The sequence below is a fragment of the Vitis riparia genome, chromosome 6 (assembly GCF_004353265.1).
Source record: "Vitis riparia cultivar Riparia Gloire de Montpellier isolate 1030 chromosome 6, EGFV_Vit.rip_1.0, whole genome shotgun sequence".
NCBI lineage: Eukaryota > Viridiplantae > Streptophyta > Magnoliopsida > Vitales > Vitaceae > Vitis > Vitis riparia.
In genome coordinates this window covers 17,128,795-17,154,853 of record NC_048436.1, presented here as the reverse complement: position 1 = coordinate 17,154,853, position 26,059 = coordinate 17,128,795, and the positions used below count along the sequence as shown (strand labels likewise).

At 32.0% G+C, this 26,059-nt stretch overlaps 3 protein-coding genes and 1 non-coding gene across 6 annotated transcripts; 2 read left to right on the top strand and 2 right to left on the bottom strand.

Moving 5' to 3' along the window:
- Nucleotides 1-3,605: 3,605 nt before the first annotated feature.
- LOC117917062 (flowering-promoting factor 1-like protein 1) lies at nt 3,606-3,977 on the bottom strand. Its single transcript, XM_034833287.1, has one exon. The coding sequence runs from the start codon at nt 3,975-3,977 to the stop codon at nt 3,606-3,608; it is 372 nt and encodes a 123-aa protein (XP_034689178.1).
- A 1,687-nt stretch (nt 3,978-5,664) lies between these two features.
- Nucleotides 5,665-5,737, top strand: TRNAK-UUU. The gene has a single exon. It is a non-coding gene; the product is annotated as a tRNA-Lys (tRNA).
- A 3,217-nt stretch (nt 5,738-8,954) lies between these two features.
- LOC117917061 (subtilisin-like protease SBT4.4) lies at nt 8,955-11,855 on the bottom strand. Its single transcript, XM_034833286.1, has 8 exons — nt 11,773-11,855; nt 11,579-11,670; nt 11,236-11,482; nt 10,500-11,093; nt 10,184-10,408; nt 9,980-10,091; nt 9,590-9,803; nt 8,955-9,505 (listed from the first exon to the last, which is right to left on the bottom strand). Exons 1-8 carry the CDS (start codon nt 11,847-11,849, stop codon nt 8,955-8,957), a joined length of 2,112 nt encoding a protein of 703 aa, XP_034689177.1. The 5' UTR covers nt 11,850-11,855.
- Nucleotides 11,856-17,511: 5,656 nt separating this feature from the next.
- Nucleotides 17,512-24,847, top strand: LOC117915548 (protein INVOLVED IN DE NOVO 2-like). 3 transcript variants are annotated; one of them, XM_034831124.1, is made up of 8 exons: nt 17,512-17,591; nt 17,686-18,768; nt 19,429-19,610; nt 22,083-22,151; nt 22,248-22,535; nt 22,701-22,910; nt 23,500-23,732; nt 24,068-24,847. In XM_034831124.1, the coding sequence occupies exons 2-7, from the start codon at nt 17,868-17,870 to the stop codon at nt 23,728-23,730; spliced, it is 1,881 nt and encodes a 626-aa protein (XP_034687015.1). In that variant the 5' UTR covers nt 17,512-17,591; nt 17,686-17,867; the 3' UTR covers nt 23,731-23,732; nt 24,068-24,847. The 3 variants fall into 3 exon arrangements, with proteins under 3 accessions (XP_034687015.1, XP_034687014.1, XP_034687016.1); XM_034831123.1 differs by having other exon boundaries at nt 17,524-17,685; nt 17,858-18,768; XM_034831125.1 differs by lacking the exon at nt 24,068-24,847 and having other exon boundaries at nt 17,524-17,685; nt 17,858-18,768; nt 23,500-23,972.
- Nucleotides 24,848-26,059: the final 1,212 nt, after the last annotated feature.

The window sequence follows — 26,059 nt, the reverse complement described above, 5'->3', positions numbered from 1 at the left end:
GTTCCCCACCCCGAAGCAGACTTTGGCACCCTTTCTATGGCCAATTTGTTCATTTGGAGGCCCTTGGGAAACGATTGGAGGTCATTTTCTACTTAAGAATAGACTTTGGAAATCTAGGTATAACCTTAGAAAAATTTGGTACATCCTTAAGAAAATTTGATAAATACAATTTTTGAGCTACCGGAGCTTCTATCTCATTTCCAATGGTTCATTTGTTCCTTTGAGGATCCTCGAGAAGTGATTGAAGGTTGTTTCCCACCCTAAAACAAACTTTGGAACCTTAAGTACATTCTTAAAAAAAATTGGTACATCCAATCGTAGGAATAGTGTGCCTCCTATCTCACTTCTTATGATCCTCTAGGAAACCTCAAGAAAAGATTGAAAATTGTCCCCTAACCCGTAACGGACTTTGGAACACTAGGTACAACATTAAATTATTATTATTATTATTAAAGTTACCATAACATGCATGACAAGTTTTGATTGTTAGTAAATCTTAAATGCATTTGTTAGATGGGTCTATAGATTGAGCTTGGGCTTGGGAAGCATAAAATCCAAATTGAAGCTAAACTTGAAATTCAACAACATACAATTTTTTTTAGCCATCCAGAACAACTTTTGTCCCTTCATTCTAAATAAGAAAATCATTTAAGCAATCTTGGAAATTTTGAAAGTTAAGGTTAGTTTTCTCAATAATAAGAAAGAGATTAGATGGTTTTTCCTCTACGTTACCTTATTTTTCACATTATAATATTAGTTCTTTATATAAGGAAATTGAAAATTTTGTAATAAGCATTTTTTTTTTCATTTCAAACCGAAATAAAAAAATTCTATTTATATGATAGCTGGGCAAGACAATTAAACTTGATGTGATTTTTAAATTTCTTAAATAAAATGACATCTTTTAAATATATGATTAATATTTTTATTACCATGGTTATATATATATATATATATATATACACAATTGTTTATGAAGAAAAATGAGATGTTTGATCAAATTAAATTATCTATCAAATAATTATTTAAAAGCAATATAAAAGATTTTTTAACATTTTAAAAGTGTTTTTTAAATTTTAATAATTATTTAATTTTTCATCAAAAAAGTTTTTAATACTATAAACACTTTCTAAAAGCATTATCAAAGGGTTTTTAGTCCATTTGACAATGTTTTTGAAAAAAAATTAGAAATTTGAAAAAATTTTAAAATTATTTTAATTTTTTTTTAATTATTGATAGTGCTTTATGAAGAAACTTTTGATAAGTGATTCTCTCGTTTATAAGGTTTCGTGAAAAAACTTTTGATAGGTGATCACTTATAAAGAAAATACTTCTATTAAAAGTATTTTAGGAAGAAATATTATCAAGCTAACTTTTGATGGGTGATTTTTTTTAAATACTTTTAGAAAAGAAATTTGAAATAAAAATATTTTGAATATAAATAATTTCAAAGGCATTATAAGTACTAACAGTTAGAAAGCACATATTTTTTATTTTTTATTTTCCAAACTTACTATGATCATAAAAGAAAAAAAAAAGAAAAAAAAATAAATGGAAAAAACAAAACTAGGCCATGACTCATGAGTAAGGATTAAAATATCTGGATATATTGTCGATATATCTGCTATATATCCATTATCCATGGATATCGATACAAAATTCGGGAAAATATATATTGTCAACCAATATTTTCAGATATTTTACTGATATTTTTGGATATTTTACCGATATTTCTAGATATTTTATCGACATTTCACTTATTTTTTTTATTTTTATTTTATTAAATAAATAAATTATAATTATTTTATTTTTATATTTTGATTTAATTTATTGCCAAAAATATAAAAACATAATTTTCTTAATAGGTATTTTTTTTTATATAATCTATATATTTATTAAATATAATAAAAATAAATATTAAAAAAGTTATGCATATATTATTATTTATTTGATATCATTGAATACATTTAAATTAAAATGGATCATAATTTTAATATTAAATATATTTTAAAATTAGACATTATCATAATAATATGATAAAATAATCTATAGTGCAACTTATAATAAATATATATTTATATAATTTATATATATTTTTTTATCTAGGATATTATTATTAAATATGATAAAATATATATATATATATTTTAAAAATAATTTTAAAATATCTATTTTTACTTCTTATATAATTTTTTAATTTTTATTAATTTTTACGATATTTTGTTTCAAAATATCTATGGATATTTTCATCCTCGAACACTTGGCTTCAAATACCAATGGCATTAATACTAGTCAAATCCCCTCTCTTTCGTAGAAAAGAGAAAACACACAGACAAGCAATTTTTGCATTAGTGAAAGCTAGAACCTGAGACAGGCGGGAGGATAAGAAGAGCCATCCCCAACTCAGCCTCAGATGTAGACTGGCATCGTAGGTCAAGGTTGACCGCCAATGTTACGAAAATAATAATAATTTTTTTTAAAAAAGAAAGTGTAAGCGTAATTTATGTGTACGACGTTTGCCATTTGCTGACACCCCATCACCGGCTCGTCCGCATGATAAGTCTAATCACGGATGCAGCAGCCTCCTCTCTTGGCTACTTGTGCAGTTCAAAATTTCCCGATGCTTTTCAATGATACAGACTCCAGAGTAATTAAGATAGCTTCAGTTCAGACTTCACAGCCCTTCACTTATTTTATGGAATTCTATCCAGAGTCCAGATCATACAAACAGGGTGATAATGGGAGCTGGACTTTGGGGAGGACGGTGGTCCTGTGCCTACTACTACCACTGTAGAGAGCCGCAATAATTAACTGACTGCAGAGTCGTACCATGTACACAGCCACGGGAATTGGGAAATCGTTGAATCCCCAATCCCAATTGCTAGCTCCTGCATGATTTTTCAGCTTTTCCTCACTTTTTTTCACGTCCTCTTTCCTCACCTCACAATCATTCTAATTAAATTTCCCTCACATGCTCATCCTCATGCACAAAAATCTAATTCAAGGGTTTGACAATAGGACTATTATGCATCCAACGGCTGGGGATGGCAATAGGACTGACAGAGATATTGTTTGAATTAAAAAAAAAAAAATGCTAACTGTTTCATTATTTTTTGTAGTTTATTTAGATCATGTCATAGTTTGAAAATAAATACTATTTTTTTTATATAATTATTTATGATAAAAACTTTGAATTAAAAACATCTTTTATAAGTATCATTTTCAATAATAATTATCGGGCGGTTGTGATATGCTCTCCTGGATCAGAAGGGCCCAAAAGTGACAATGATTTTAGGTAGACATATGCATGAGGATGCATCAACCAAAGGACAGCAGACAAAAGCAAGAAAAGGAGCAACCAAAAATGGGAAAACAGGCCGAATTCGATAGAAAGTTGAACGAACAACAAGCTAAGATGAGAAGAAAGCATAAAAAAATGGACGAGCACAGAAACAGAAACACTTTATTCATGTAACTGACTACCACTACCACGAGTTCCTCACACTATCACACCATAACAATGGTGCACCCCATCATCCACCAACCAACCAACCACCACTCTTCAATACAGAGCGACCGTATAATTCTTCTATACTGATGTATGCTCAGGCCTCGCGGACTTCAAAGAAAGATCGATTCTTGACGACGATATCGTAAAAGTGAAAAGACTTGAAGTTGGCGAAGCTTTTGGGGAGGGAGAGGAGGTGAGAAGAGTTGTCGGACTTGTGGAACTGGATCAGGCTGGGATGCTGGTAGTTGTGGTACCGACTCCACCCCAGTTGGTTCAGTCGCTGCTCCAGTTCCGTGTAGCTTCGAATCACCTGATTCTCTGGGAGGTACACCAGAAGCCGTGGACGTGCACCTGGGGCGGTGGCTGTGCCCGGAAATGGCGGCTCCTTTTGTTCGAACGACTCCCGGGTCGGGTTCGTGACGAGCCGGGCCACGCCATTCTTGTCGAATACCCAAACACCAGACATTGCAAGAGAGAGAGAGAGAGAGAAGTGGGGAGTACGGACGTAAAGGGTGGGTTTAGGGTGTTATGAGATTTAATGGGGGAAGAAGCAAGGTGTCAGTTCTACATATCTGAAATGACCAAATCACCCTTCTCAAGGCGAAAAATTATGAACATATGCATAAGTAATAGAGATTTTGGTATTTTTAGTTTAATTCTTGTGAAATTTTATCCGAGTTGTGTGCTTGGCTTAAGGTACAGATAGGGCTATATTGGTAATTTGAATACATGGTTCGCCCCAAATACATCGAGTCAATGGTTGTGTGGGCAAAATGGTTTTATCATCGGTTACAGTTAAAAGTGTGGGTAAGGATTAACTAATTTTACATATGACTATATGAGCTATGCTGAGGTGACCGTTGACAGAGTGGACATTTGATATATCACATGAGTTATCTATGTGTCTTTGACTTGCCAGACAATTTCCTGATATTTTTCTCAATATCGTTACGATAAATTTTGTTCAAATTTTAAAAGTGGTTTTCATAAAATTACCTCGATTTTGGGTTTAAGGAATTTTTTTGAAATTTCTGTAATCATATATCAAAACTAAAACAAAATTTATTTTCTCACACTAGGAATGAGAAGTATTCCCTCAACACCTCCATAATACAGAGTGTCTCACATGTCAATCACCTAAGAAATGTCTCGAAAGGTTCATGAATCATTGGCAACTAGTAGGGGAGGCCCGTGGTTTAAAAGAAGCTAAGGAGATGGATGACCCACCAAGCCAAAGACAAAGTGGTCTTTTCTTGTTGAGCCTGTGTGTGATTGTGAAAGACCAGATCCTGAACACTCTATAGGCAGTTCTCGTAGAAACCCATATGTGGGTCATCCAAGCTACCTCAAATTCAACAAAAAGGGTTCTCACATGGGTCCTTGATGGCCTCTAGATAGAGGGTATGAGTCATTTCCCCAGTCCTCTATGACCCTACACTTGTAGGGACTGAAGCAAGTTAAAAGATCTCAATACCCAGGGCCATCTATAATATGTCTTGTTTAGTTGGGATATCCAATTTGAGATATAAAGGAAAAAGTTCTTAATTATATATATAAACTTTTCTTAATTATATAGATATATTTTCAAATCATATGAGCCTATAAAACTCATAACAAATAATATATGTATAAAAGGGAATGAGTTGTTACGTATTACTTTTTTAGACAAATTATCATGAAAAGTTGCAGAGATTGTACCAATGAAGATTGACACCTCATAAATCACTAACATTGTTGTTTTAGTACAAGTTATGGGTAGTAGTACTCCTTGTGACAGGTCGAAAACTATTAACCATTAAAGTACTATATGAGGACAAAGTTTTGTCGGAATAATGATGAAAGTAATTATTAGGATGTGTACTCATTTTAGTGGTGGACATATAAAGACATAAAAATTGCCTTAAATTGAATCTCCTTCGTGATAGAGGAATTTTTATAATTCAAGCTAGCTAGATATGTACTATTTGGTTGGAAAGGTGGATAATTTTTTAGTTTCATTCTCATTGTTAGTAAATCATTATTTTTAGTTTGTATTAGGGTAGTTTGTAGCTTTTGGGAATGGAGAACTATAGAGTATACAATTGCCTAATGGTAAGGAGGAGCCAACAAAGTAAAGTTTATTAAATTAATATGTTTCACAAGATGACCATCAAGCCGTCTTAGCTCAGCCGGTAGAGCGCGTGGCTTTTAACCACGTGGTCGTGGGTTCGATTCCCACAGACGGCGGCCTTTTTCCCTTTTTTAACTTCTAAGAAATGTGGGAGGAGGAGAGTATGACATGTTTCAAAACCTTTTTCGAAACAATTTTTTGTTTTTTTATAATATAAATATTTTTATTTATTTATTTAGGTTTTCAAGTTTTTTGAGAATATTGTATTCAAAATAAATTATTTTTTAAAATAAATTTGAGATGTTTTTAATATATGGTTGTTTTTTATATACGTTTTGAGAAATAATTAGGCATATGGATAATATTTAAGAACTTTTACATTATATATAAGATAAAAAAAAATAAATCTTAAAACTATTTTTTATATTTAAGTTTCCAAATAAATTTTTTTTGTTCAAAATAAACCAAAATTGTTTGAAAAAAATTTCCACATAAGATCCTTTATATTTGTTTGGAGAGAGATAGAAAAAGAAAAAAAAAATAAAAGGAAAAAAGTGAGAGGAACAAGGTAGAACCATGGTTGTTCATGTTAGATTGTAAAGCCTAAATCAATTTTATGAGGCTTTGTACAAAATGCCAATGGTCAAACTCTATTGTGATTTTTCTTATTGTATTTGAAAAATACATACATTCCACAAATAAATTTTAAATAGGCTTACCATTAAAAGACTAATCCTTACTCCAACAAAAATAATATTTCTAATATAATAAATAAGGAGGAAGAAAGATGGTTAAACCACAAAAACAACACTTACCTTTCTTTTTGCATGTGCATCACCACTTTTGACTCAACAAGATAACAAAGAGTGGAGGGAAGATAAATGCAAACACTTTTTATAATGGTTTGGCAACCCACCTACGTCTACCCTTTTCAAATTTTTAATCGAATGAAGGTTCCATTATCCAAGACTTCAATTCAAACCCTCAATCTTTTACATTTGGATTCATTGATTCTAATGGATATTATAATTCCTTCAAGTTCTCAACTAACTTGAAATCTCCATTACTAAAAAAGAATAAGAGTATGAAAATTTAATGCTCCCACTTCTAGTACAAATGTAGCTAGCTCAATACAAAGAAAAGACTAAGATGGATATCAAAGGGTGAACAAAAGGATTTGTAAATGAAGGATCCATTGCACTTAAATGAAGAGTTTTAAAAGAAAGAAAGTAGATGAAAACCAATTCAATGAAAGTGTTCTATTATCAAGAAATATAAAAAAATATTTCTAAATTTATATAAAATCAACTCAGACACCCGAAAGAACACAAATGTATTTTGAAAGGCTGAGATTCAGTTCAATCAATTAACTAATCGTTGGTACAATTAATGTTCTGTAGGTCATCATTGGTGTTTGTAATGCTTAATCGATCGTTGAATAAATGTCAACTACTAAAAAAGAAAGAAAATTTTATGCAAACTTGACTCGTTTTCAACTGGAAAAGTCTAATCGGTTGAACTAGTTTTCTAATTGATTTGACCGGTTTATGGCATCGTTGACCAGTTGCACAAAAAGTTGTCAAAAATGCTTTTATTTTGAGTTTAAATTTTTTGGTAATTTGAGCATTGCATTTGAAAACCTTTATAATATGTTTTTGAAAGAATTAAGCCTAAGATTTTAAAGTAAAATGTATATAAATCTAATTTAATATAAAATGCCACTTTTAAGTTTAGGTAATGATAACTATGAAGTATTTGGAAGTGCATAAAAAATATTTTAATCTAAATGCACCTAGGAGATTATTTTACATAGGTTCCTTAACAACTTGAGTTTTTAAGGATTCATTTCTTTATAACGTTTGAATCTCTCGCAAGCATATTTGAGTTTTCATTTAAATTTATTAATAAAACCTCAAAACTTTATTTGATTTATATAATTTAGTATATTTATCCTTGTTTTGTAATAATCAAAATGTAAGTAAGAAAACTTTGGACTAATATAATATATGCATTTTTTCTTCCGATGTAGAAACATTTTTTATGAAATATTTCTATAAAGAAAACGTTTGTACTCCTCTTGAAAAATTTCCTTTCATTTAGTTATTATTCAAATAAATATTTATTTTTTATTAAATAATTTTGTATTTATTTCTTTCTTGTTTACTATATGAAAGGAAAAAAATCATTAAAAAAGGAAAAAGATAAAAAGAAAGGAAAAGGATTAACAAAAGAAGAAAATGCATTTTTTAAGAATTAAAGAGAAAAAGGATAAAAGAAGGGAAAGGTCGTTCTAAGGACCACGGATGGCCGAATAGCCACAAATGCAACTCTTTTCCCATATCTTTCAACGAGGAAGATAAATAAGAGATGAAAATCAAAAGAAAGAAGATTGTTGATAGGAATATGATATTATGGAAAATTTTCAAAAAAAAAAAAGAAGAAGAAAAATCCATGGAATATATTCTGAAAAAAGAAAAAGAAAGATTGTAAATTGGAAGAGGGATATTATGGAAATTAAATTTTCAAATAGATATTATGGAATGTGTAGTAAAATAATAATCATAAATTTAGGTTTATATTTAGGAGTATTTGGTCCAACTTAATACTTATTTATTAATTATTTAAATTGACTTTAAATTAAATTATATTTAAACAGTTGATTTAATACTTATTATTTAATTTTTGCTTTAAGTATTAAAATGATTTAATACATTATTTAATATAATTAAATTAAAATTTATTCTAAATCATCGAATTTACATATTTATTCTCATAAATTATAACTATGACAAAGAAACCAAGTAACAATGAAGGTGTAGTAAGTAATCAAAGACATTGTGTAAATAGATAGGGCAAATGAAATCAAAAAAGAAAAATAAAAACATAAATTTAAAAATAAATTAATTATTTTTATTTATTACTTAAAATTATTTTTTATTTTAAATCATATTATTAAGTTATTTTATCAAATATATTTAATTTATTTAATGAATTAAATTAAATTATTAAATTGATTGATCAAATACCCACCTAAAAGAAGTGTGGTAAATGAAAAGTAAAATAGCACGTATGCCATAAATGAAAAATGGGCCATTGGGGAAAGCCATCTTGGACTCTACATTTATAATTTTATTTTCTTAAGCGAATTATGTAAACATAAAACAAAAATTGGTTTATTTATTTACATGTAGTTTTCATGGTCATTATTCAAATGCGGCAAAGGGGTTTCCTTCAATGGAGATGAATTAAAAAAATGTGAACGAATATCAAATTCATCATGTTCTTGATTATTAGATCGAAAGGAAATAAATCTACTTCTGTGACAATTACGGATTAAAATCCATCCTTGAGTACATACACGAAAATGGGACTCCTCACGTGATGATTGCCATCGGACCAAGCCAGCGATGCAGACGCAGTCGGATCCTTTTCGAAGTTTAGTCCGTCTCCGGTAACAGTCACAAGAAAAGATTTCGTCTCGTTCAATGATTTGAAAGAGAGGGTGGAAGGATTCACTTGGACCTTTATATGGCGACTCCTGATTCTGATCTTTGCTTTGTAAGTGGAATTTGCAAAGCCAACGTTTGTAACAGTCCTTGGAAACTTCACTGCGAAAGGCTTTTTTGGGTCAACTTTAGCTGCCATTGAAGGATAATTGAGATCCCTTGGAGAGCCTTTACCATCCTTAGGACAACTAGTGCTGTTGTCTCCTGATATGAGCCTCACTTGATTTGTGTCATATCCCATGGTGCACATCATTTTTATGTAGTCTTCTTTGGAGGCATCGTACACTAAACCCGGACTTCTAGCTTTTACAGGATCGATATGGCCAGATCCATAGGCGAGTTCGCCATCTGGGTTGTTGGAGGGGTCCAGTCTCTGGGCTATAAACACAAGAATTTTAGAAAACTAGAACATAAAGTTATAAATGTAATAGTCCAAAACTGCGGAAGATTAATGAAGATTACCGGTAGTCATAATAGCGGATTTGATGGCGGAAGGAGACCAGGTAGGGTGAAAGGACTTGACATAAGCAGCAACTGCAGCAGCATGGGGGCAAGACATGGAGGTTCCTGATAAGAAATTGTAGTTCACCCTCCTGTCATCTTCATCAGCGTCCGAAATAGGAGCAATTGGGGAAAATGCAGCTAAGATATCAACACCGGGGGCGGTTATATCTGGCTGCAACAATATTAAAGTGAACCTGAGAAATGGATGAAAGAAATATTGAAATGAAACAAAATTATCACTGAGAGGCTTTGAGCTTGGTTGCCAGTGATTATAGGAAAGCTTCTAGTTTTAGAAAGGTTAAAAACCTTGTCTAAAATCACTATTCTGGACTACATGGGCATATATACCTTCAAAAAATCTGGTACGATTCTGTTAGGCCCTCGTGATGAAAAGAAGGCCACAACCGGGGCAGAAGTGTCGTTGAGGGATTCACTTTTCAGTATGTTTGCTTTAGGCTTTCTGTAAACACAATTTTAAGGAAACAATCAAGAAAACCAAACAATTATTCAAGAAATGTAAATGTAGTACTACTTGTTTATTAGAATCCTCACTTTGTGGAATTGATGTAGGCCTCCACCTTCTCAAAGTCCGGACGAGTCAAAGTTGTCATGGGTACAGGGACGATGAATGGAACTTTTTCTTGGTCTTCCAGGGCTAGCGTGATTGTCCCAAGGGCACCAACCCTACTAGCTTCTACATATATTTGTGGATTGTTTTTACATAGCACAATCTTTCCCTTCGACAAATCCTCGTTTAAGCACGAGGGCCTGCAAATCCTGTAGTGCAGCCGCAATTCTATTATACTTACGTGTGAATTTCTGTAGCAAGTAATTTAATGGTAAGGATGGATGAACCTCTTGAACTTACTCGGCATTTTGTTTATCACATGTACTAGCGGTCTTTCCATATACAATAGGATGGTTAGTTCCATTCAACTCAAAAGAATTAATGGCAATACCCTCCACAGTAACTCCATTTCCAAGAACAACCTCGCCGATGATTCTGCGATCAGTGGTGCTGGCTGCTACGCTGACCATCCATGGTGCAACGCTGCTTACTGATACTGGGACAGGACCATTATTTCCTGCAGAATTCAAGGTTAAAATACCCTTTGCCATAGCATGGAAAGCGCCAATTCCAATGGAGTCGGAGTCCAAAGGCAATGCTGCAGCTGCTCCAAGTGAAACCGTAATTATGTCAACCCCATCAGAAATAGCATCATCGAAGGCAGCCATCACATCTGCCACCGTGCACCCTGTTTCGTAACACACTTTGTATACGGCAATCCTTGCAGAAGGAACTCCTCCTCTTGCATCTCCTTTACCCACTCCATAAAAACTCGCACCCTTTACTACGCTTCCGGCTGCGGTGGAGGCAGTGTGGGTTCCATGACCCTCACTGTCTCTTGCAGTATTATCCGGAGATATCATCGAGTTGTATACTCGAGCTCCAATTATCTTCCTGTCGAGTATGATCATCAATATAAAAGAACATAAAAAGAGGAGATTATCTCTGCTTAATCAACATTAATGTGTATATAATTATACAAGAGTTACAGCATTAGAGGCGATTGTGAATACTAAAGGAGATTAGTTAGGCTTACTTGTTGCAAGTGAAATTTTGTCCACCTTTACAAGAACCTTTCCATTTTTTTGGGACAGGGCCCAAACCCTCATCACTAAAGCTTTTTGATTCAGGCCAGATACCAGTATCAAGAACACCGATGATAATATCACTCTCAATACTTGGAACTCGTTTTACAGTCTGAGGGAAACCCATAAAATCCCAAGATCTTGTGGTGTGAAGTTGAAGGATTCCACTTGGGAAAACAGACACCACTCCCTCCTTACCTGCATATTAAGGTCTGAAAGATGAGTTTTCATCTTACTATAAATCAAATAAATGAACTTGTTTTGAATCACAAAGATCGATGCAGCTATACATACTAGCCAGTTTTTCTCGTTCTTGTTCTGTGAGCTTGGCTGCAAATCCATTGAAACTCCTTCCGTAGCTTCTTACCAGAGAGTCCTCCGGTGAACTTTATGGAGAGCAAAGCATGATCATACAAACCAAAAGTAGTTCATAAGAATATAATCATATCACAAACCCCCCACCTAAAAAGGGAAAAATCAAAGGTTACCTGCCCCCTAGAGCATCCTCAAGGATGCTAAGGTGTTGAGATAAAGGTGAGAATTGCTGTTGAGGGAGGGCTCCCATGTACACTATATACGTCTACATATATCATGATCAATAGATCAGTATCATTGTCATAAGAAACAAGTTAAAAAAAAAAAAAATGACTGTTGATCAACAGCCAAAACAAGACTTGCCTTCCTTTCTTGATCATTAGCCGCACCACCCTTGAAGCTTGTAGCAAAAACAAGCAAACAGATGGAGAAAACCCCAACAAAATTGAACCTAGCCATGGTTGGTTCTCTCCAACAATGGTGATCTGCGTATTGTCCTTCACTAGTTATATATGGTGGATTATTTTCAGGAATTTTGTTCTTATTTTATTTTAGGAAAACAAATATCCTTGTGTAAATCAAATTAACTTTTGGATGGAATAGATGGGAAGAAAAGATATATATGGAGGTCCTTTTGTTTGCTATAAAAAAGGGGTATTTTCCTTGGAATGTTTCCATAAAAGCAAGTGATGTCCAAGATTAGATAGATCCTTATATGAAAAAAAAGGAAGATCAAGTCAGGCGATCAAGTCAATGGACATTTTTGAAAAATAATAATAATAATAACATTTTTCTTGAATTGTCCTTGTTAGTGCGATTCTTGCAATGAGGTTTTAGTAGGAGTAAAAAGAGAACGGAAGCATAGAAAGTTAAAAAAGAAAAAGTGATGATTGTTTACAACTTTTATCTTATTTCATTTGTTGAAAAAGTTGATGGAAACAAAATTAAATTCGTTGGGAATATAATTTTTCCAGTTTTCTTAGACTTTCTTTTAAAGAAAAAAAAGTCTTAAATCTAGGTTGTCCAAACAAATTATTATAAATTATTTTCCTTAATTAGTTTTTTCTTTTCCTGTATACTTTTCATGTGAAATTTTTTAGGGATAAAAGAAAAATAATAGGAAACAAATCTTAAAAAAATGAAAAAATTCTAGCATTTCGTGTGAACCAAACATATGGCCTTAGGTCTTGTTTGCTTGGTCAAAAATAGTATGAGATAAAATAAGAAATGAGATATTATATCATATAAAGTGATAGATATAATAAGTTATCTCATCATTTAACTTATCATATGTTTAACTCATAAGACAAGCGAATAAATATATTATCTATCCTGATTATGTTTATCCCTTTTATATGAGATATGTTAATCTCATACTAAGATAGATATGCATGTCTTATATATCATAGATTTATTTTTTATATATTCATTTCGTAAAATAATTTTTTTATTATAAATTAAAATTTTAATTAAAAAATTAAGAAATAAATTTATAAATTAATATTATATATAATATATAAATTATTTTTATATATTGAATAACATAATATATAAAAAAAAATTATTTATAAAGTTTAAATATTTTAATCATGAATATTGTTAAATATAAGAGAAATTTCAATTTTTTAAATAGAAAATATTATAATGCAATAATTTTTATTTTAAACATTGAAAATAATATATATTTTATATTATTTTTTATTTATTTTACAAATTAAATATAAACATGATATAAGCTATCATTACCATTGGATATGCTACCTTACAATTGTAGGATATATATATATCATAATCTATTATTATTATTATTATTATGTTATTTCATATAATTTGCAAATCCTTCTTTTGGTAAATTTTTTCTTTTTTCAAGCAGAAACACATCAAATGTTTGTCCTTGAAAAATATATTGCATGCATGTTCAAAATTTGTATATATATTTATTTATAAAATACACTTTAAAAAACTAATATCTCATGACAAGGTAGTATTTAAGTGTACGTTATATTTGAGACTGTAAGAATGGTAACCAGCATTTAATAGAGTTCTATCAGTAGCCAGTTTCTATTTTTATTTATTTGCTATTTTTGACTAATAGTATGGCACATTACACCTACAATAAAAGCAAAATTACATTTGGAAAAATAACATAATAAAGATTTTTTCCCAAATTTTTTAGGCTATGTTTGTTACCTAAAAGTACTCCGGAAAGAAAAAAAATGTTAATTTTTTTCATATTTTGTTTTATTATGAAAAATACTAAAAAAAAAGTTAAATAAAATTAAAATTATTAAAAATTTTGTATATTTTTTAATTATTAAATATTTATATAAAAAAGTTAAATAAGTAAAAAAAAATATGAAGTTGTATATAAAATAATTTATTAACTTTAAATATATATATATATATATATATATATATATTTTTTTTTTTTTCTTTACATTTTCCTTCAAACTTTACAACCAAACATAACCTTAATCTTTCCTATCAAAATGTTTGCTTTAATAATTATTTATTTATTTTAATTTGATCATATTTTCTTAATCTCCCGACATGATAAGCTTAATCTTATTTAATCCGAAACATTTACCAATCTCAGTTTACTAAGGTCAAGTCCGAGCCCATATTAAGATGATCAAGAGCTTATGGGTGAGACTGGGTCGAGAAGAAGACATGCATGGTTGCCACAGTAGCTAAAATCATGCCATGACTAGTCATGGACGTGAGTCATGGCTAAATTTTAGCTCATCATGGTTCAGTCACCCTTCCCTTAATTAGGTGCAAAATTAATTTTTTTTTTTATCTTTAACATAAATTCGGCAGTCTCTCTCCCTTTCTTTCTCTTCTATGAATTTACTAATAACACGTGGACAACATTGTACATAATCTCTCTCTCTCCCTCTTCTGTGAACACGTGGACAATCATTGGACAATCACTATGATAGAGTCATTTCTTTGTTATAATCTTGTTAGGTATATTGTATTGCACTTACGCATGGTTGTAGTTAGTCATTTCTTTGTTACAATTTTACACTAGATTAATCTAAATACTTTTGGACGTGTTTGAGCACCTTGGTCTTTGGAGGGTAGGATTGGAGACTTGTTTAGACACGAGAAACATATGTCAAGCTTGTTGGACTTATGACATACTTTGTCCCCGAAGGCCTCCATATTATTCTTGAATATTTAATGTAAAAGTTATTATTTTGGATCATTATAAAAAGGTTAGTAGGTTTTTTATAAAATTCAATATTTATTATTTAATAACTTAAGTTGATTTTAAGTTAAATTATATTTAAGTTATTGATTTAAAAACTTATTATTTAATTCTTATTTTAAGTATTAAGGTTGTTCGATCAAATTAATTTAAAATTTATTCTAAGTTATCAAATTGACATATTTATAAAGTAAAAAAATATCGAATAATAATAAAAGTTATGGAATAGTTAAAGAGATCATGGAAGCAACAAGGACAAATGTGGGTAAAAATTGTAAAATGAAGATATGAAATTTAAAATAAATTAATTATTTTTACTTATTATTTAAATATATTTTTAATTTTAAGTCTACCATTAAGTTATTTTACCAAACATACTTAATTTATCTAACGAATTAAATTAAATTATTAAATCATTTTAAATTATTAAATTAGTTTACCAATCACCCGTGTATAGTCACTTTGATAATATAGCTCTCATAAGTCACCTCTAACCCAACCTTTCTAATCAATTATATTTTCAAGCTACAAGATAATTGAAAAATATTAAAATGGTAGATTTTTTAAATTGCATGTTATCATTTCCTGTGTTATACTTTAAAATATCCATGTAATTGCATGTTATATTTTATATAGAAATTTATATTTTTAAAAACTATATTTTCAAAATTTTAAAATTTGAGGTTTTAATACTTGAATTCTTTTAATCAATTTTTAAAATCTATTACATTTTTATTATAAATCTCTAGAAGTCGATATATTTTATTTAAATAGACTATGTTTTGTTCTTGAAAATTTTGATGGAAAATGTAAGGAAAAGAAAATAAAGTGAACAAATAGAAAAAAAGGAAAAAATGGAGGAAAATAAAAACAAATTTAAAGTTAATTATTTTTATTTATTACTTCAAACCTATTTCACTTGTTTTAATTTATCGATATAAGTGTTAAATAATTTGAAAATGTGTAAGTGGCTCGCTAGTTTTAATTATATTTGATTTTTTTTAAAGTTTTTCCATAGAACAACGAAAATCATTTTTTTTTAAATATTTTTTTCTTTCCTTAATACTTTTCGCGAACCAAACATAACCCTAAAGTTTATCGAAACGAACACTTTATCCCCACTATTCTCTATTTAGAAAAAAATAAGTTTTGACATACTCATATAAAAATTATTATAAAATAGAAACTCTCTAAAAATAATTCAAATTTCATGTATTTATTGATCAAAAATAGTATTTAAGATGATGGTGTACCGTAGCACCTATATCATTAAAACATAGGATTTGAATGGTCAAAGATAATATATTTGACCCAAAAAAAAGTATGAAATACTAATTAATTTTAATTAATTAATTAAAATTTATATTTTATAAATTTATATTACTAATTTATGATTGTTTTGTATGGAAACATACTTTTTTTCATTCTATTTGATTTATTCACTCAAATTCTATTATTTTAATCAAAATTTCAAATTTCAAAAATAAAATAAAACTACTTTTAAAAAGTTTAGGCCAAGCTAGAGGTGTCCATTGGGTCTTGCCACCCATTTTGGCCCGTGGCCCGGCATGCCAAAAGGCTGGGACGGACTGGCACAACCCAACATTGTAGCAAGTTGGGTCGACATGACCCAAAGGAGCCAACCATGCTGGGCCTAAAGAAACAGCCTATTGGCTCGACGTGTTAGCCCACTGTGCCGGTCCACTTGGCTATTTTAAATTTCACTTTTTACTTTATACTTTATACTTTTTATTGTATGTCAAATGTCTATAATACCTATTTCAACAACTATATAACGACTAGTTTTAGGAGTCAAAAAACAGATTTTTTTCATGTAATTTATTGAAATATTGAATAAAAAAATTATTTTTTTATATTTCATTTCCTTTTATATTCCATTATTTTAAATTTATTTTTATTTTGATAAAAAATAACCAAATTCATATATAATTTTTTTTACTATTTTTAAAAATAAAAAACTAACATTTCTATAAATTTTACAATTATAAACTCGATAAATATAAATGTAAAAAATAAAAAGAATAATTATTAGAGGTATATAAAAAATAAAAAATGTAATTATTAGAGTTGTTTAAAGTAATAATTTTTTTTATTTAATAATGAAAAAAACTTAAGAAAAAATGACTTAAAAAAATTAAATTAAAATTTTTAACAAATGAGTAGAGCATGGGCCACGGCCCTCAGACACGATTAACCCGCAGACTTATGGGCGGGTCACCTATTTACCTTGCATTGACCGCCCCTGACACAATTTTTAAGTGGGCCGTATTGGCCCGTAATGGCCGGGTCAATATCATGGGACACCTCTGGGCCAAGCTCAAAGCAAGCTCCTTCAAATTAATTATCTACTTGCAACTCTCTGTCTCCCACAAATGTATTAGTGGGCTAAATCTTTAATTACTGACACATTAATATTGAATTAAATGGACTTTTTTCTTCACGTGCTCTGAGCTCTTGACACCTGTCTTGACAAATGTACTCCGGGCCCATAAAATCAAAACGTAAATGCCCCGCAGTCACACCCACGCAATGCTAGTCTACAATTGTAGACGCGCAACTAGGCCCTCCGTGTCATCTGAATGACAATTTCGCCCACCAAGTTCCGGGAAACTACTAAACCACCATCCCTAGAGCGCAAGTGCAACCCACTTTCTGACGCGAGAGTAGCAGTCAAAAATCGTAGATACGTTTTGGTTATGGAAAGTGGAAACAGAGGGAGGAAGAAGAAAACTACGCGGTTCGTCTCTGAAGCACACAGTAAAAACCTAATTTTGTCTCTCTAGTTTCTCTCTTAAAACCCTTGGCACATTCCCTCACCAAACAGTGTTTGAAGGCAAATTTTTTTTTCCAGGTACCACTTTCATCTCCGTTATGCTGTGTTTTCATGTTCTGTTTCTCTGCTTTGTTTGGTTGACGGGAAAATTGCTGTTCCACAAGTTCTCTCTACAATCGTAATAAAGGACTCAGGCGAGGACTTTAAGTACTGCTCATGCTTACGTTTATTGATTTCCTTTCCATTTCAGATCAGTTTTGATGGCCCGGAATTCAAGATTTGATACCCGCATTAGCGAGTCTGAACTGGATGATTACAGATACAGGTATTACAGAGAACTGCAGAATGGTAGCGTGAGGGTGAAAATTTCAGATACGACATTTAGATGCCCTTATTGCCCCAGGAAGGATGATCGAGATTACCGGTGCAGAGAGCTTCTCCAACACGCTTCCCGTGTTGGCAGAGATTCAGGAAGCGGCGATGTTAAAGAGAAAGCGAGGCATTTAGCTTTGATGAAATATTTGGACAAGTATCTGGACACGAAGCAGTCACCGGCGTCCACCAAAGATACTGAAAGTTCTACGGCGAATGATGCTGACGGGCATTTTGTTTGGCCTTGGGTGGGCATCATAGCCAACATTCCAGTTCAACGGATTGATGGGCGATATGTTGGGGAGAGTGGTACCAAGATTAAAGAATATTTAGCCGCTCAAGGATTCAACCCCTCGAGGGTTAATCCGCTTTGGAACCACCGAGGTCACTCAGGGTTTGCCATAGTGGAATTTGACAAAGACTGGCCAGGATTCACAAATGCAATCGCCTTTGATAAGGCGTTTGAGGCGGATCATCGTGGGAAAAGGGATTGGAAAACAGCAAAACGCCTTGGAGATAAACTGTATGGATGGGTTGCTCGGGAAGATGACTACCGTTCAAAAAGCATTTTTGGTGAACATCTGAGCAAGAGTTGGGACCTGAAAACTGTTGAGGAAATACAAGCAGAAGATAAACGGAAAACAACAAAACTTGTTTCTAACCTTACCAATGTGATCGAGGTTAAGACTATGCGCCTTAAGGAGATTGAGAGCAAATACGCGGAGACTTCCATATCCTTAAGCAACGTGATGTCACAGAAAGATGCAATGCACCAGGCTTTTAATGAAGGCATGTGTTCTTAGAATGACTTGTGATTGAAATAGCTTAACTGTGAGCTGCTACATCTTATATCATGCTAATGGCCATTGGGTTGCAGAGAGGCTCTGGTAAAAGAATGATACCTGGAGTCTAAGTAAAGAGGTTTCAATTGAAATAATTCTTGAAATCTCTAGGGTGTGAACCTCATGGAAAGGAATAGGAAACGGAAAAAACATAGGAAGGAATTTCAAACTTTTTGTTTGGTTTGCCATGGAAAATATCAATGAAAATAAAATATTAAATAAAAATTATTTAGAAACTTTTACATTTGTAAATTCTCCTTTCTCTGTATAAAAGAACAATGCTACTGGAAAAGCATGGTAGAGAAAGATTACTGAGCTTAAACTTAAATTTTATTTTCCTTCTCATTTTTGCCCTTTCCCTTTTCCTGTTTATTTTCCTTCCTTCATACTTGCGCTTAAACTTTCCATGATTCAAATAGGGCCTAAGTTTTTTTGGTTGTTGCTTATATATATATATATATATATATATATATATATATATTAAATTTATCTTGATTTGAGCTTTCTGCTACCAAATGGTGCAAAAATGAACTTCCTCTGGCACAATAATTTTTTTTCCCGGTACCATGTTCTAAATAGTTTACTTGTTTTACATTTTGTGCATTAGAGATAACAAAGATTCAGCAGCAAGCACGTGATCATTTTGAGAAAATTTCGTTGGAGCATGCAAAGAGTACAATGCAATTAGAAGCTCAGAAGAAAGAACTTGAGAAACGTGAGAAAGAGTTGGAGAAACGTAAAGCCCAAAATGAAAGTGAGAGAAGGAAGATCTATAATGAGAAGAAAATGGTACCGTATCAATACCAATTGTGTGAGAATATTGCTTGGTTGAATCATTAATCAGATTTTATCGATGCATCTGCTTCATAATAGTGTTTTTATGATTCTATTGACTAAACACTTATGGTTGATTGCAACAAAATTATAATTTCCTGTTGCATTGATGAAAATAACCTCTTGTTTTAATATGAGTGCTTTTTTTCAGTGATACATGGTTGCATATGCATTTATTTCTTTTTCTTGTTTTCTTTTTCCTTTCTGGTGTGGGGTAGGGTGGGGATGGATGTCTTTGCAGAATTTCTTGTCTTTGATGGAGTAAATGTGTTATTTGTTGTTTGTTTATTTCAATTGTTGTTTGTATTGATCCATGAAATCGACTACATGCTCATAATTTAAATTGGAAAAAGAGCTCTATGCATATAACTTTGATCATTTGGCTTTGTAGGATTTCAAGTTTTCATAAAAAATTAGGTGGACCCCTGTTATATATCTGCATTCTGCCATGCCTTGATGCTTGCATATCTGCATTAGTGTGTTTTTGTTATCACACCATGAACTATTTTATGATGCAAGAGTATAAGGCCATCAAATCTAGCAGGGAAAAATTAACTACAGTTAGAGAAAAATTGAAAGAAGAAATAATGCCTAAGCTTTAGGGTAGCTTGCTGAGTCAAAAGGTTAGAGTGGAACAGAAAATAATGTCCAAAGGATTTTGAAGAAGAGATTAAAAGCTAGAGTTCAACAAAACTTGTGCTGTAGAATGGATTTCTAGGTTTAAGGAAGCAAAACAAAACAAACAGTTAAGGTAAATCAGGTTTAGTTGGAAGCTTGTTAAAGATAGATGGATGATCAACAGTCCATCAGTGCCAATGTAAATGTTAACTTGACTAAATCTGTAGCTTCAAGTGCTGGCCCTTGAAACATAACATAGAGAGCGATGTTTAGGAACACAACAAATTTAAATCACAAATGGTGAAAGATATTTTACCTTAAGCCTGACTTAGTTCTATATTGATTGAAAACTTAGTTCATAGTTAATTCAAGATGATCTAGATTAAATTTCATGCATTTCCAGCAGCTATTAGACTTTAGAAGGAAAAGAAACCTAATGTTTTGAACATCTCTTCAAAAGTATCCCTCCTCTTTATAGGTTCCCCTCTTTAGATGTCAACTCTAAATGAGAGAATGGCATCTTAAGACTGTTTACCTAGTGGGGTTGGCTTACCAGAAGATGATGCCACTTTCACTTCTTGCATTGGTTTCAATAGTCGGTGTCTATATTATGTGTTACTTGTCTTTTGGACACAACTATTTTTCACTAGTTACAATATTTTGTGGCCTTAATATTTAAGATTGGTTTCTATAGCTGCTCAGGTGCAGTTTGTTTAGGTCCTGTTGGGACAATATCAGAATTTTCATCCAAGCTTGTAACCACAGTTGTCAAAAGTTGATGGTACCCCAATGCTATACATCCAGTATGATACACTTTTTCATGTAAAATAATAGTACCACCAATACATCTCTGATCTTGACTATATCTCATGATAAATATAGGATAATATACTAGACAAGTAGGTTTGACATTTTGTAATAGTTTTTAATGTCAGATTTGATTCCGTCATTACAAAACCTCAATAGACTATTGTCTAAAAGGGTAGTTTAGATTGCTACTGGATGACACGAAGGAAGCAACATACATAATGATATATGGGTAAACATTATTGAAGGTGTTTATGGGAGACTGAATCCCAGCTGTAACTATTTTTCCAACAAATATTAGGGAAGGATTATTTGAATGAAATGTATATTGTTTTGGATGATTTAAATATTAACCTGGTATATGATAAAGACTTTTGCTTACAATATTAGTTTTTATTGTATGAGTTTTTTGAGGAAATGAAGATGAATTGGAAGTCAAAACTTTGAACCGAGCACCTAAATGTCAATAATCCAGGCAAGAATGTTCACATTTGTACATGCCTATAAAAAAAGGTATTTTTATGCTTGTACATGGTAAAAAATGCATTTGTTTATTTATTTTATATTGATTGAAAGCTTGTAGGAGCTTCAAACAATTGACGCCATGATCTTTATCAGAGGATTAGTTGGAAGTTGGCACTTCAAGTTATGATTAAAAGTCTAAAAGGTTCAGTTTATGAATTTTCTGATGAATGCACGAAATAAAATAATATACTTTGTTAAGATGAATTCACCAAAACTCTAGCTCAAATTTCTTTGCATATGCACAATGATTAATGAACACTGACATTTACCTCTTTTGAAATTGGTTATCTATTGTTTCATCATGCATTTATAATATATGTATTTCATATTTGCATACACTTACAAACACACATATATATATACCAAAAATTTATGAAGCATGATATGATATGATACATGATGAAATATGAAACTTTCACATATATACCAAAATGTTTCTTGAGTTGCAATATGTAATATCATTTTTTATTTTTCCAGAATATGAAGGCAACCATAGAGCAAAAGAAAGCAGATGAAAATGTCTTGAGGTTGGCTGAAGATCAAAGGGTGTGTTACTGGATATTGTTGTGAATTGAATTAGTGATTTAATATAAAACAATATTTGAAATTTCATAATCTTGTTTTGTGGATGAACAATGGCAGAGGGAAAAGGAGAATCTTCACAAAAGAATTATTGAGCTAGAAAGGAAACTTGATGCCAAACAGGCACTGGAATTGGAGATAGAGCGTATGAGGGGGGCTTTACAAGTAATGAAACACATGGGAGAGAATGGGGATATGGACATGAAGATAAAAATGGATGAGATTCAAGAACAACTAAAAGAGAAAGAAGAAGAGTTGGATGACCTAGAAGCACTGAATCAAGCTCTTGTTGTCAAGGAGCGGAAAAGCAATGATGAGTTGCAGGAAGCTCGCAAGGAGCTAATTAGTGTAAGGATTTTTAGTTAGTGTGGTAATATCCTTATATGTTTGGAATGAAAGGTCAATGGAACAATTCTTATGTTTTGTAGTTTAGTAGGTCACTGCTTAAAATTTTCTTAATGTGTGGCAATGGCTTCATCATCTGGTAGAAAGTCTTACTTTTGTGTGTTGCAGTATTTCAAAGGACGGTCAGGCCGCGCTTTTATTGCCGTCAAGCAAATGGGAGATCTGGACACTAAACCATTTCAGAAAGCAATGAAAAGAAAATATTCCGAGGAAGAAGCAAATGAGAAAGCTCTGGAGTTGTGTTCCCTATGGGAGCAGAACCTTACGGATTCAAGCTGGCATCCTTTTAAGGTCATTACTGATAAAGGAAACTGTAAGGTATGCATTTGATTGGTCTAGACTAGTGATTATTTTTATCATCCTTATGAAATGCTTAACTCAGTGGGGGTGTGGCACACACAAACTTGAAATTTCAAAAAGCTAGTAATATCATGGTCGTGAAATTTTTAATTGCTTTTATACGTGAATGTGAGTTGGGAACATGCATTTGTACCTATTGAATAACCTGCCAAAACTTATTTGAGGTTATGAAGAAAAAGAAATTGTTTGAAAAGTGCTTTGGAGCTACACACAGTAAACCACCAATTCTCCTGCTTTCTGTCTTTCCCACTCTGTTCCTTATTCAAGGTTTCTATTACTTGCTACTACGCATCATTGTTTTGTAGCAACAAATGCGGGATGGCATTGTTACAGATCCTGCTTGAGTGCACTCCACTGGTTTGTTATTGGATTATAAATCTGGTCATTTTGCCCCTTTGTTTACTACTGTTTTGGATTTCCAACTTGTTCCCCTTTTTTTCCTTCTTTTTTTCTTTTGCCTTGCATTTCTTGATCAACAGTTTTTTGTTCCATCTTTCTTAATGTATATAACATCATGAATGGTTTATTATTGGATGTGGTCACTCAGGAAATAATTGATGAAGAGGATGAAAGATTGAAAGATCTTCAGAATGAGTATGATGATGAAGTTTATATGGCAGTCACTGATGCCCTTAAGGAGATGAATGAGTACAATCCAAGTGGGAGGTACGTAGTCTCAGAGCTATGGAATTTCAAAGAAGGTCGGAAAGCAACTCTAAGAGAGGGGGTGGAAGATATATTAAAGCAATGGAGATTGCATAAGCGGAAGAGAACCTAAAGGTTGGTACTCGACTTTCAGTTTTACTCTTGTGATTTAAAGGCAGGAATTGCTGAAAACAGGATCTCAGGTCTTCAGATTAATGTTACAGTCATGTTTTTGAAAATTGTGAATACCCATCAGGATGAAGTCATTTTGTTCAGTTTCAAATAGCATCTGAAGTTTCTTTACAGTTTGTTTTGAAGTACTGAAACCGATCTTAACTATTTTTCTAAAACCAAATTTAAGTGATTTTAGTGGAACTGGATGTCGTCATTTTTGTTTTGATTGTATTCTGGATGATGGTCTCTGTTCTGGATGGCCAGCTTTTTATCATTCAACTTATATATGAATGCAGTGGAATGCTTTTGATTAGCTCGGAAGGCTACTTCCCCCATGAAAAGCTGCAGCCAAGCTACTGCTTCTTGACATTGACGACTATGTACAGAGAAATATTTCTTCACATGGGAGTAATTGATAGTAGATGAAGTTGGTTAGACATTCTATAAGGGAAAATGACATTGTTTTCTTTCATCATGTAATGCAAGTGAAACAATGGTTATGACTTACGATTGATGTGCAAAATATGCTCTAGCAACTGATAGTTCTGTAATCTTTACCTCAACTGATGGCCCTGATGCAAGTTGAAGTTGGTTAGTACTTCCTATGCAAAATGGTGAAGGGATTGGCTCTGTGACTGTGCTGCCTAATGTGGATTGCAGGGTGCCGTATGAGGATTGAGGGGAAGTTGGGCATGCATGGTGTTATTCTGGGATACTCTTGGGTTTAGTTTCAAGCTTGGAAGCTTCAGCTATGGTTATGGGATTTGATTTTGAGTAGTTCAATGGGTCTTCCTTCATAACAAGCAGGAAATTTTGAGATCCCAGGTTGATATTTCATTTTTGTAACTCTGAAATTCACTTATCAGCCAATTGTAGCTTTGGCTGCAAAAAGGGGCCGAAGCATCCGAAGGATGAATACAATAGCATCAATCATATGGCCCAGAGAAAGCGGAACTGATGAGGCTTTTCATTTGTTTGGAAAATCATTTGTGGTTACGCAATTATCTCATCGGACAGCAAATTGTAAGAATTGAGAGCAAAACTATCAAATAAGAAAATAGGAGCTTCCATCAAAACTTGTTGATTTTAGTTGATTTCAGTCCAGTTACTAATATTTTTCTAAAACTGTATGATTGTTGGACTCAAGAAAAAAGAGAATGAGAGAAGCAAATGTAATGGTATTTACTAGACCCAATTTCAAGACCATGAAATGTTGCGAGGGGTAGATGCATGAAAATATTTGTATTCCCAGATTTTTTTCTAGTTACCACTCGGAGTAATATTTTTCATTTCATTTTCTATCTTTTTATCACCACCGCAATGGATGGTAAATGATAAGGTTTTAATCATTCTGCCTCTCTTATGAAACAATTATCACTAAGCATTATTTACTCACTGACATAAATGCGTACTAAGCATTAATAAATGGTGTAGTAATTAAAATTAATGATAATAGAATTCATTATTCCACTTTAAAACTCACTTTTTAATGTAGTGTTTGGTTTAAGAAAATATGGGAAAAACCGTTAAAGAAAATGATTTCATCGTATTTATATTTAAATAAAAATATAAAATTAAATCATATATGATTAAAATTATTTAGAAATTTATGTATTTTTAAATAATTAAACTTTATATAGAAAAAGAATAAAAAGTTAAATAAATTTGAAAAAATTATATATAAAAATAATTTATTAATTTTAAATTTATATTTGTTTTATTTTTCTTCGTTATTTATTTCTTTGACATTTTCCTTCAAAATAAGCCTCGGAAATGACAATGATTAATGGCCAATGAATGGGGTGTAAAATGCAGACGTCTCTTCCACTTCTTTCATCCCTTCATTTCTTCATCTTTGTTTGTAAGTTTGTAACTGCACTTTCTCCTCTTCTTCTTCTTCTTCTTCCGGCAGAGCAGCCCAACCCAAGGTAATGAAATCTGTTTTCTCACATTCCTTTTATTTTTGGTCTTTTGGAGGTGTGATGATTCTTGTTGAAGCCTTCAATCTGTTTTCTTCAAAGTTTTGGTGGAAAAAACAGGAAAACGATTTGGGTGGTTTATTATCATGGCTCGACCTTTTAGTTTTGATCAATCACCTCCGTTATTATTTTTGGCCTTTTGTATCAATTGTGAGATGTATGATACTTCATACTTCAGTTTTATTTGCTACAGTATTGTTTGATGGCGAGAGCTTCGGCGACGGAGGATATGATTGGAGATACATCTCAGGAGCTCCATGGTACGGCCAAATTAAATCCGAACTCATTTACTATAGTCCTATGAGAAGG